The sequence below is a fragment of the Trichechus manatus genome, unplaced genomic scaffold (assembly GCF_000243295.1).
Source record: "Trichechus manatus latirostris isolate Lorelei unplaced genomic scaffold, TriManLat1.0 scaffold00003, whole genome shotgun sequence".
NCBI lineage: Eukaryota > Metazoa > Chordata > Mammalia > Sirenia > Trichechidae > Trichechus > Trichechus manatus.
Genome location: NW_004443939.1, coordinates 36440480 through 36453268, shown reverse-complemented (window position 1 = coordinate 36453268; position 12789 = coordinate 36440480). Strand labels below are relative to the sequence as shown.

The 12789-nt window shown below is 36.5% G+C and overlaps 1 protein-coding gene across 1 annotated transcript in view; it reads left to right on the top strand.

Annotated features, from left to right (window-relative positions):
- ZNHIT6 (zinc finger HIT-type containing 6) overlaps positions 1 to 11240 on the top strand; it is a 73150-nt gene extending 61910 nt beyond the window's left edge. Inside the window, exons 9-10 of the mRNA XM_004369120.2 lie at positions 2839 to 2963; positions 7355 to 11240. Coding sequence (XP_004369177.1) covers positions 2839 to 2963; positions 7355 to 7395 — 166 coding nt within the window. The 3' untranslated portion in view covers positions 7396 to 11240. The remainder of the gene's footprint in view (positions 1 to 2838; positions 2964 to 7354) is intronic.
- The last annotated feature ends 1549 nt before the right edge of the window (positions 11241 to 12789 follow it).

Genomic DNA, 12789 nt, shown 5'->3' with positions numbered 1-12789 from the left:
GATTAGAAGTATGCAAGATTTTAGGTTAAACATTAATAAAATTCAGTGATTCTAACCAAAACATTCTTATACAGCATATCAGATTTTTATTGCATTTGAATAAAATTTTTAAAAGCATTTCATTAGTTGCAAGTTTCTTTTAAATCTTTGTATTTGCATCCTAAGTACTTTGCATAGTGCCTGCTTGGCACATAAAATAGGGACCAAAATTTCTTCAGTCTAGTTTTAGGACTGAAATCATGTATAACTTATGATATGGTAATTTTTAAGTATCTCTGAATGTTTCTTTACTGGGAACATTTACTGTATCCTCAATAATATTAGACTTTGATTTCCATATAGCTTTTGAAGAGCTCTCTCTCTCTCTTTTTTTTTTTTTTTAATTGTTTCAGCTTTGGAAATCTAGATAAACCTAGTAAAGATTTAATATTATACAAACAAATGAAAGATCTAAAACATTAGGGTATACACTGAAAATTATTTACCAAAAACTGAAATAAGTGGAAAGCATTTGGAAAATGCTTCTTAATAGAAGCCTTATGATTTAGTTAGAATGCACAGAAGATAAGTTATTGCAAGTGTTCATAGTATACTACTTGTTCCTATTTGAGAATTCAACTCATTTTCTACTAAGAAAAATTTGGTTTCACCCATTTTATATTTTACTTCATAAGTTAATCTTATACTTTGGTATCTAACCCAATCTAACTTTTGTCTTTTGTATAGTTAATCTTCTTTAACTTTTCTGCTTATTTAAAAGGGAAATAATGTTTAAAAGATGTGAAGCATTTAATCCTTAAATGCTGGAAGCACTTTTAAAGTGTTATAACCACATCTGTATTACATTACACTGGAAAAGAATGTCTGTTCTTTGTCCTATGGGCACTAGGGTGTCTGGTTTAGGATAACTGAGTATTTTACATTTCAAGTTTCTTTTCAACATAAAAAACATCCTGTGATTATAAATGAATGATTTAATTCCAGGAGTGAGGTGCGTGGTCAGGCAAACATAAGTAAGGTTTTGGTTTTACAGTTGTCCTCTCACTTGTCATGTACTTCTTCAGTAAGTTTTATAACATTTTTTTTAAGCACTGAAATATTCCCTATTTGAAAAGCTGTTGCATGAGACAAACTTAGAACACAAGAGAGGTAACTCCATCAAGGGTTCTTAATAACCGTCCGGCATGTCTGTCTTAGTTGTGAGAGCAAGTAATTTGTTACTGATTAAGAAATACCAAAGTTTGTGACTTTATTGATTCTTAAAAACAAAATTATAGCAGATTCAAATGTATCCTAACGATAGCTTCATTCTTGATCACCTACATTCCATTGTGCTTTCTCGGATGGGAGAGAAAAGGATGGAGTTACAGCTGTCATGCTGGACTTCCCATGGCATGTGCGTTTTGCATGGAGACATCATCTGACATTGGTAGAATAGAGAAAAAAGTTGGAGAACTTCTGCACTACACTGGTGGGCATGTTCTCAGCTTTTTCGTCTTTGACATGACAGGTATTATTCACATGCCAACATATTTCCATATGCAACCCCTAGTGAACGAGCTGAAATTCCATCCCTATTTCTCCCATCACAGAAAAACCAGAGAAGTGAAATGTTATGAAGATTCATCCTTAATCAACTCAAATTTTTTTTAAGTAATGACTTGAGAATTTCATACTTTAAGGAACATTGTTGTTAGTTGCCATGAGGTTGCTTCCGACTCATGGCGACCCCACGTACCACAGAACTAGGTGTTGCCTGGTCCTGCGCCATCTTCACAATCATTGGTATGCTTGAGTCCATTGTTGCAGCCACTGTGTAGTTTGAGTGCCTTCCAACCTAAGGTGCTTATCTTTCAGAACTATATCGGACAGTATTCTGTTTTGATCCATAGGGTTTTCATTGGCAAATTTTTGGAAGTGGATCACCAGGACTTTCTTCATAATCTTAGTCTGAAAGTTCTATTGAAACCTGTATTTTTAAGCCATTGAAAGCCTTACTTTGTCCTTAATGCAATAGCAACAGGCAAGCCACTACAGTACAACAAACTGACAGATGGACGGTGTACTTTAAGGAATAGGGGTATCTAATTAGATCCTTTGGTGGCACAGCTAGTTTGCACTCAGCTACTAACCTAAAGATTTGGTGGTTTGAACCCACTAAGCATCACCTTGGAAGAAAGGCTTGGCATTCTGCTTCTGTAAAGATTACAGGCATGGGGTCGCCATGAATCAGAATCAGCTCAACAGCAACGAGTAGTATCTGATTACATGTGACACATATGACGTCTATGTCATGATACCAAGATTGATAAACTTCATATTTCTTCAGTTTTGTACTTCTGCTCCATTTAAAAGCCCCAAATATATATATATTTTTTAATTTCAAAATAAAGGGAAGTTAATTATATGACAATGTAAATTTCTAGAAACCATTTATAAAGTTTTTACAAAAGTATTTTATAACCAACAATTTTAAATCTGTACATTTAGGAATTATTTATCATGGGACAGATAATAAATATATTTTAGGATTTGGGGGTTTTTAGGTAATTCTTCTATTCAGGAAAAATCCATGGCATATTAAACATAGCTATTTTATAAAAGTCTGCATTCCTTACTTGATATGAAAAATAGCAGTTCTAGAGCTTTTGTAACGTCAAACTATTTGATAATACTTTCGATGTAGTTTTAGAACCTCAATAATAATAGTTCTTCTACCTGACTTTCTTAGAATGTATTAAACTTATTTTAAGTAAATACTTACTGAATTAATGTGATCGCCTTTTTTTTTTAATTTGTGAGTCTTTTTTAATATTGTTTGACTTTTCTATTAAAAAGTTATTATGAACTGGATCCTTGTAGAAGTCTCCTAGACAATTTGAAGAACAAAGTGATTATTGAGTACCCAACATTACATGTGGTATTGAGAGGATCCAGTACCGACATGAAAGTTCTTCAGCAAGGTAAGTGTTCATTTGTTCCTGTAATGCTGTAGAATAACTCTACTATAACTGAAGCAAGTGCATGAGTGCCCTAATTTTTTTATATATGTGTTTTCCCACTATGTTAACTTACTGAGTTTACTCTGTATCTATAATTAATACTCTGAAGAACTAAATGAATGAGCTGCTGCTTCTATCCGTTTGAGAGCATGTAGGCTTATAATACCGATTTAAAGTGAATGAATCAGATTGATTATCTGGCAATAAAAGGACATTCTTCGCCTTATTGGTGTTCTGTGTGTTTTTCTCTCTCTTTTTTTAAGCTAATAGTCTTTAAGTAATGTGCTATGTAATTTGTCTATGCTCAGATAAATTTACTTCCTAGTTAAAACTCTTTTTTTAAAGGTTCCTAAAATTAGGAATTACAAAATGTTTCTAGTATCTTATATAAAGAGATAATGTTACAAGGAAGATTATCTTTAAAATTTTGGTTGCATTTGCCTTGATCCTTTATCTTCTTCTTTAAACCCACGGATTTTATCTTCCTTGATTTTGTTTCCTTGGTCATATTCCTTAGCGTTTTAGTGAGTCTTTAAAAGTAGGTAATATTTTTCCCTTTTTGGTAAGTAGTGAAATTGGAGGAAAGGAAGTATGAGAACTGGAAAAGGTATGTGTAAAGAATTAGTGTATAAAATTACTTCTCCTTATTTGCAGCTACTAATTAAAGTAGGCCAGTTGTGTTTCTGAATGCAAGATCCTAGAGGATGAATAAAATTCTTTAGTAATCACTTTAAAAAGGGGAGAGAGTTTATCCAACTTTACTCAAAACTGTTAGGTAGAACTTTCAGCTAAGAATTTTAAGTACAGACCAAGTTTCATTGTAACAAACTCCAGAGGACCATAGAATCCTTGAATCGAACTGTTATTTTAAAATAATGAATGTTACTTGAAATATATTGTTCAAGCTTCATTGTTATACTAGCTTTATAGGATATAGCAGGCAGTAACCTATGTTGTGAGTTTTCTTTGTACATGTATATAGCTTTTTCCTTAACAAAAGTTAATAGAAATTTTTTTTCAGAGTGGCCAAAATTTTTGTCAGTGCCACAGTTTCAAACCAAATTTTAATTAGCAAAAGTGAAATTCCTAATAATAAGTTAAGAATCTCTAAATGTTATATTTATTCTTGACTATATATTTTGCACAATTTAAGAATATTCAATTTTATTTTCTCAAAGTAAATTAGAAATTTCAGTTTTAAATGACCCATTTCACTTTTTTAAAGCTGTTTGAAACTTTACTTCTTCCTTAATATAACTCACATAGCTCTCTTTGTAAATGTTGGTTTCAGGGAAATTTGTTCAGTAATGTGGGTTACTAGCCAGGGCAAACATTGTCTGTGTAAATAAACACAGCACACACAGCTTCTCTTTTACCTTGTTTAGGAATGCACATTGAAGTAAGGCTTCCTGTAATGAAGCAAAAAGAAAAGCCTACTTTTGCTAGTGTATTTGGAACCTAATTAAGTAAAATGTATTTTCTGATGGATATATGATGCTTGACTTATGTACAGGAAGCACAGGTGACTCGTGCTTTCAGTACAGAGGATCACTTAGAGCTGCTGGGCAAAGAACTAACAAGAATCGGAAGAGATTTTAAGGACCATACCAATGTTGTCATGTCATGAGGACACACACCCTAAATATAATGCCAGGGCTTCCTGTACATGCGTATCTTTGTGTGAGCACTTCACAACGTTGAATATTCTGCAGGATGCAGGAAGGGGTAAACAAGAATAGGACATTTACTTTGGAAAGCCTTGAAATTCCTTCCCTCTCTAGAGGCAAAAAATGTTGGGTTTGATCCTGAGTTCATAGTACAAGGTGTCTGTCTTCTAGTTTGGGGGGAAATACGGTTCTGGGCTGAGATTCAGTAGTTTTAACACTTGGGTAGTTATTATAATGTTTGTTTGGTTACAGATTGCCATAATATACTTTTTCAGAAATCAGCCTGTGCTGATGGACAGTAGGCAAGTTTTGTTTGTTTGATTTTTGCTTTTTAAGGAATGAAGATGGTTGACTCTAAAGGTTAAGCAGTCAAGGTAGCACACTGTAATGGAGATGTCAAGTGGTGCTTACTTACCCGCCTTGTATCAGTCCATGGGAAGTGCTCAGAATGGTGTTACTTGGTTCACAAACCTTTGCTGGCCAAAGTGAGAATTGCAGATTTAAATTATTTGATAAAAGGATGCTGCGTTTCATTCCAAAGAATGGAGCCTATTAAAAGAAGAAAACTGGCAATGTCAGTAGGCAAAGAAATGGGAATATATTTCTCCAAACTGCCAAACAGTACAAAGCTCCATTCATTTAAAAATATCAGCAAAATATATTTCTCAAAGAGCCCTGGTGGTGCAGTGGTTAAGCGCTCAGCTGCTAACCAAAAGGTTGGCAGTTGGAACCCACCAGTCGCTCCATGGCAGAAAGATGTGGCAGTCTGCTTCTGTAAAGATTTACAGCCTTGGAAACCCTATGGGGCAGTTCTCCACTGTCCTATAGGGTCACTATGAGTTGGGATCAACTCAATAGCACACAACAACAGCAACATCACTGTCCTAATACAACTAAGATTAGAAAGTGATTCTGCCTTTTGAAAAGGAGTCAAACCCAAAATTGATTATTTGAATTAGTGGAAATATCTGGCATAGCAGCTGCTTCTGTTCAACTCATACATCAGTCTCTTGTTGGCCAATAAATCCTTTCACCATTCTCCCTCCCTTTCTCTTCCCCCATTCCTCCTTACTCCTCTATCTTCCTTTTTTTTTCTGTGTATGCGTGTGTGTGTGTGTGTGTGTGTGTGTCTGTGGGGTATGGGAAAGGTGAGGGAGGTGGATCTCAGGCACAAGAACACACATGTAAGCTTTGTAATGAAATAGGTGCTGTAATAGAGTTTGCATAAAGTGCTGAGGAGACCAGAGGAGAAAGCAGCTAACTTGTAATATCATAGAGACAGTTGAAGGATTCTGCTAGAGTTTATAAAATTCCACAAGAACGGGGACCATATCCTGGTTGGAACCTATTCCAGTGCCTTACTCACAGAGCTGTTGTTGTTAGCTGCCATCGAGTTAACCTCTAACTCATGGTGACCCCATGCACAATGGAATGAAACACAGATAGGGTGGGCTCCGTAAACACCAGTGTGGTTGTCGGTACAGTCTAAAATCTAGGTACCATCAGCAAACCCCAAGGAACTTGGCAGTTGGAATATGAGGCAAAGGTCCAAGTTACGGTTCTAGCATCAGTTCTTATTAGCTGTGGGCCCTAGAGCATTCACTGTTCCTCTGAGCTTTACTTTTCTTATCTGTACAAAGGAGGTAGACAGCTGTGAGCCTCAAGCAAAATAATCTGTATTTTAAACTCAGCACCTTTCAAATTGTTTTTATATATTATTTCCTTTTGGCTTCATAATTTAAAAAAAAACAGTTTCCATCAAGTCGATTTCAACTCCTGGCAACCCCACGTTTGTAAGAGTAGAACTGTGCTCCATAAGGTTTTCGGTGACTGATTTTTCAGAAGTAGATCACCAGGACTTCCTTCTGAGATGCCTCTGGGTGGACTCAAACCTCCAACCTTTTGGTTAGCAGCCAAGTGTATTGAGTGTTAACTGTTAGCACCACCCAGGGACGCTAGCTTCATAATATAGCAAAATTAATAGAGCTGTCACTCTGGTTCCCGTTTTACAGATATGGCAAGAAAAAACAACTAAAATAGAGACAGAGTGACTTGCAGTGCTGTTGATTCAGCAAACATTGATTGGGTGCTTACTCCATGCTGTGCTGTGGGGATGGATATAGGGTGGAAAAATCCAGTCTCTGTCCTCAAGGAACTCAGTTTAGTGAGTGAATTTGCTGTCTTGCTCATTCTAGGCAAAACAAGACCTTTGACTCCAGTTCTTATTCTTCTTTCCGATGGAAGAAAGGAGATGGTGATTAGTCTTCTGTCAGCCCACATTCAGTCAACATATACTGACCCTCAATTTTAAGTTTAAAAAAAAAATGAAATCATGGAAAAATTTATTCCAACCACAGTTGGCCAGCCTGTACGATCATAGTGATCTATTCAGTGCTCTGAGTATGGGATCATAACCACACCGTGAAGTGACCATTCCTGAATCTTCCACAAAGTCAGGAAGGATGTTACCTCACAAAATATAATTGCCACTTTCAGACATCGTTTCTCTATTTATTGTGGCCAGAATTGTATATCCTGGCTGCCTGGGGACATGACATGGCTTGTCAGCCCTCCTGAACAGTGCTGCTGCTGCGCATTAGAAGGGAGGCAAGAGGGGGAATAACAGAACAGGCTAAACAGAAACAGTATAAACACTTGATTGTATGTTTACTTTTTTTTTCTCAGTGAAAAGTGAATCTACCAAAAACTTTGGCAGTGAAAGTTGAGCATTTCTTCTGGAAGAAGGTGAAAATTCCCAGACAATTGCAGAGGACTATGCATTGGCTGGCTGTTGGAAGATTGGAGTAATGTCAGTGGGTGGTTGGAATTTTGTATTTGTCTGGAAAGTAATTAACCTAAAAAAGTTTGTTTGTTTGTTTGTTTTTTGAAAAAGATGTATTTTCTAGCCTCTTGAATTTACTTGTAAGGCCCTTCTTCATATTAAGAACCCTTTTTTGCACCTGATCAATAGAGGGCTCATTAGACCCTGGCTTTTAACATGCTTAAGTCCATAGGCTGAAAGCTTTTTTATTTGTTAGTTTGGTGCAAGGTCAGCTGTGTCAGCCACAAAGTTGGCATTCTCTGCAGTGGAAGCTCACTAAACCGGAGGGCCATGTGACAAACTGTCCAGCTGCAGGACAACTGATCCTCACCAGTTGTCCTTTCTTGTCTTTGAGATTTGTATGTAACCTTTCCCTCTTGAGATGACTGATGGGTACTGGTAGTAGCCAGTACAGTGTCTTTGTAAAGACTTAGTAAATACTGTTAATGATAATTTCTTATATTTGGCTAAGAAAATCGTTGGCTCCGCCTTCCTGTTTGAACCGTCAGTGCTAATGAATTTTGGCTTTTATTCACAAAGTGAACTGTATCTTACTATGAATTCTGTGCCTTTCATTCCATTTTCACTGCACTCTATTACCACACAGGGGTATTGTGATGGCCACTTTTACGCTGTTTTGAAACGTCTAGCAATAACTAAAGAAAAAACATTTGGAACTCTTCAATTTGTTATTGGAATGTATATGTGTGTATTTACGTATATACATGGTTTAATTTATACCTTATGGCAGCTCTGTGTGCATTATGATCTCACATATTGAAATTAAAGTTTCCTAATTTTACTGGAATTTATACAGTTATGAAATCACAATGTGACTATAAAAGAGTAAAAGATTATTACATCTGTATTGCATCTGTGTATTTAATGGTTAAGAAAACATTGACAACATTGGACATTAAAGAAATTCATTTTTATTTGACAATTGGAATAAGTTTTAGACCAAAAAAACCAGAGGTATTCATTAAAGAGACCTGGAAAAATTAGAAATATGAAAAGATGATGGGAAGATGAGCTTAGGAGAAACTTATAGAACAGAAATGTATATAACTTGAGGTAGAAATTGTAGAAGAAAATCCAAAAGACAATATTGCAAAAAAAAAGAGAAAAAGAAGGCTTTGTAATTTCAGATATATATATATATATATACTATAAAGCAACTTCAGGAATCTTCTTTTATGGTAAAGAATTCATATAGAATTACGTTGTTTATAATATTACTGGAGAGACAAGTTAATGGGATTTCAGGGGATTCAGACTTAATCTGAAAGTGAAATTTGTCTCTGTGAAGTAGGCAAGGAATAGGATGGAATTGAATTAAATGTATCACAGAGTTATTATTGAGAAAAGTGGGATAAAGTACACAAAAAGAACATGTGATCTGAATATCAGGGTGGAGAGGAATTTCCTGACAGTGAAATCTGTTATGATGTAGTCTCATTTCCAAGAAAAGTGTGGAGTTCCATCCCTTCTAGAATTTAAATTGAAAACTGGACAAAAACCAAAGGATTTATCCTGTACTTTACCCTGTCCATTAGGGGGAAGAAAAAACCACATGATATAATACATCTTTGCCATCTCTGTTTTCTAGAATTCTATCAGATTTTTCAGCTATAGACTATTCCTTTGGAAAGAATTTAACAAGCAGAGTTTCCTCAAATATAACCATCAGCTCATTTGATTAATATGCACTTGAATTCCCACAGGATTTATAGTAAACATGTGTTTTAGTGAATAACCATGTTACAGGCTTGGAGGGGGTGAAACTGGAATAATTCACTTAGAGCCCTAGAACTTTGTCACATTAAGAGTAGTTTGTTTCTAGAGGCCCTCTCCATTTTTGGATTTTTGACAAATTCTCATAAGTAAACAAATTCCTTGACCCATGTTAAGTTCAACATCCTGCATTTTGTTCATGAATCAAATTTTTAAAGGAGAAAAGCTCCACCTGGCCACCTTTATTTTTTAAACGGTGATTTCAAAGGGAATGTTGACCATTCATAATTGCTAATTATGACATAAGGGATTAATAGCCATAAATTACAGTAAACAAATTTTGCATCTGTTCCTTTTATAAATATGAATTAAAGAGAGTTACTATAATAGATATTTAAGATTCCAAAGTGTGCCAATTTGTTTCCTTGTAGCAATTAGTGGGATTCAGGTTTCACAATGTATATTAAAATGTTAAACACGTAATGACAATGATTTCCCATATTCATTTTGTTTAATTTGGTTGACATATACTGTGTGTTGTACCTGATTTCATATTACTCTTCTAAATTTTGCACAGAGATGCCTAGTCTAATTTGATCATATACTGCTGCATTAAAAAGAGGTATCATTGAAATTAAGTTTATTTTAAGATAGATGTTGTGCACTTTCAATTTTAATCAACTGTCCTTCAGTTGCAGGTGACAGAAACCCAATTCATACCAGTGTCAGCATGAAAGACAATTTATTGGCTCATACACGGGGAGGTCCAGACATCTTCCCATCTCCCATACTTTGATGTTCTTTTTTCCAGATTGGTTTTCTCTTCCGGGTAGACTTTCTCTTTGGGGATGTTCCTTTTGGAGTAGGTGTCAGTGAGGTGAAGATGGTGGGCAATAGTGATTGACAGTTTCAGCTTACATCATCACAACCAGTGACCCAAAACAACAGCAGAAAGAAAACCAAACCTGTTACTGTCGAGTCAGTTCTGGCTCCTGGTGACCCCAGGTGTTACAGGGTAGAACTATTCCATAGGGTTTTCTTGGCTGTAATCTTTACAGAAGCAGGTCACCAGGTCTTTCTTACATGGTGCCACTGAGTGAGTTCAAACCACCAACCTCTAGGTTAGTAGACATGCACAAACCGTTTGTATCACCCAGGAACCCCAAAAACATGACATCAAGCTATATAAATTTTCAGGAAAGTGCTTTGATTTTGCCCAGATTGGATCACATTCCATTCCTGAGCTGATCAGGAGAAGAATTCCTCCAGAGGAAGGGGAAGTTATCAGAGAAAGGAAGGTGTAGAGAGCAGGAGAGGAAAGGTGGTTACTGAGGAGACGAAAGTAACATGTCCACTGTACCCTGTTTGAACTTGAGTAGCAAGAGCTTTCTGATTTGAAATAATGTAAAGAGTAAAATTCAAATTAAACCTGCAAATCATCATCTTTTACTAGAGATTTTAATTTCTGCTTGATACCATTGTTGCTTTGAGTTATAATTATAGACTTGGTTTCCATTTGTGTTTGACATCATGTTGCTACTAGTTTGGTCAGATGCACATAGCACAAAGCATCACCAATTTAGAAACCTCTTTTTCCAGTTTCATCAATATTTCAGAAATAGTGGTTTTGAAATTAGAGTTGTACTGGAGGAGGGGGGATGCTTAAAAAATAAAGACTGCTTAAATAAAAATAAGCCCTTAAGTAAACCTTTGGGAATCTGCACTTCATTGTAAAGTATTTTATTTCAGCTCTGGTCAGTGAAAGCTATCTAAAGTGTGTGTACATACGTTCTTTAAAATGAACTATAATGTAAACATTTTCCATATTAGAATGTAGTAGACGGCACTCATTTTGAACTTCACAACCAGATGCATCCTTTAGCCTTTGACAAGCTACTATACAACTCTATGATTGCTACTTTCATTTTCTTGCAGCATAAAGTACCAAAACTCCTTAGCCTGGCATTTGGTATCCTTCGTGACTTGGCACCAACCTAATTTTACAGCTTTTTTTCAACACCCTTTGCTTTAGTAGGAGCCCTGGTGGTGCAGTGGTTAAGAGCTATGGCTGCTGACCAAAAGGTTGGCAGTGCGAATCCACTAGCCACTCCTTGAAACCATATGGGGCGGTTCTACTCTGTCCTGTAGGGTTGCTATGAGTCTGAATCGACTCGACAGCAGAGGCTTGGTTTTTTGTTTTTTGTTTTTTGCTTTAGTCACACGAAACTACATAAGGTCACTTTTCTCCTCATCCACTGCCTCCACATGACCATATCTACCTGTCTTTGAATAGTAACTGCCTTGGACCTCCCACGTAGAAATCATAGTTAACGTTTGCAGTGTATTCCTGTCCCATTTATAGCCGCTATCTTGAAGTCCCCACGAACACTGAATTAGTAAATTGTTGCCAAACCAGCCTTGTTTGACCTCAGCTAGGACTGAGTATGCACATGTCTCCAATGACCACAAAAGCACCACCAGTATTGTTAGCAAATAGGCGAATTCTCCAATACGGAATCTGCAAATAGTGAGGATTGACTGTAATAATAACAGTAATAAACTAATGTGTATTGATCACTTACTAAATGCCAAGCACTTTATGTACATCAACTCATTTAAAATTTCTCAAAACAATCCAGTGAAATAGATGGTACAGTAAAGCCCTACAGTTAAGTGGGTTGCAAAAAATTCAGTAACATAACATTGAATAGACCCATTGCCATCAAGTCAATTCCAACTCACAGCAACCTCGTAGGACAGAGTAGAACTGCCCCATAGGGTTTCCAAGGCTGTAATCTTTACAGGAGCAGATTGCCACATCTTTCTACCGTGGAGTGGCTGGTGGATTCAAGCCACTGACCCTTCAGTTAGCAGCTGAGCACTTAACCACTGCACCACCCAGGGCTCCTTATTGGTTGCATATTGCAGGCTTAAATGACAGAGTGAGCCTGTGCAACTAGTTGCCCAGGTTTCTATAGTCTTAACTGTAAGTTCCCAAATCCATCACCTGGTGGTAGATGTCCATTCAGGCTAAAATCTCCATGGAGACAATTCTGAGTCAGTCATATGGCTAGCTAGTACTTCCATGATAACAGAGTGAGCCCAAGAATCTCCCAGGTAGTTGTTGCCCATTTCATCAGCCTTATCTGAGATTAACCCACCATCTGCCGCCCCACCTCCTGAGACAGCCTGTCATTTCCTTACCTGGCTTCATTCTCTTTCTTATTCCTCACTTTTACCAAGAGTTAAGAATTTGAGAACAAGGGCTGGGTGGAGAATGGAACCAATTCATGTTTTTGTGGGGACGAATATTGACAGATTACTGTAAATCCATTTTACAGATGAGAAAGTCAGGGCACATAGAGGTTAGAAATGATACATAAATAAAAATTGGGTGTTGAGCTGGGGTGCAAGGGGTAGGGAAGATCTCTAGGTTAGAATAATTAAGGCTTTGTTATAGATTGTTATCTCCCAGTTGTAGCAGAGCCCCTGACTGATAAGAATAATACGAATAGCTAAAAACTTAAATAGAACTTAGCAGTAGTTAGGCATCATTCTAAGCACT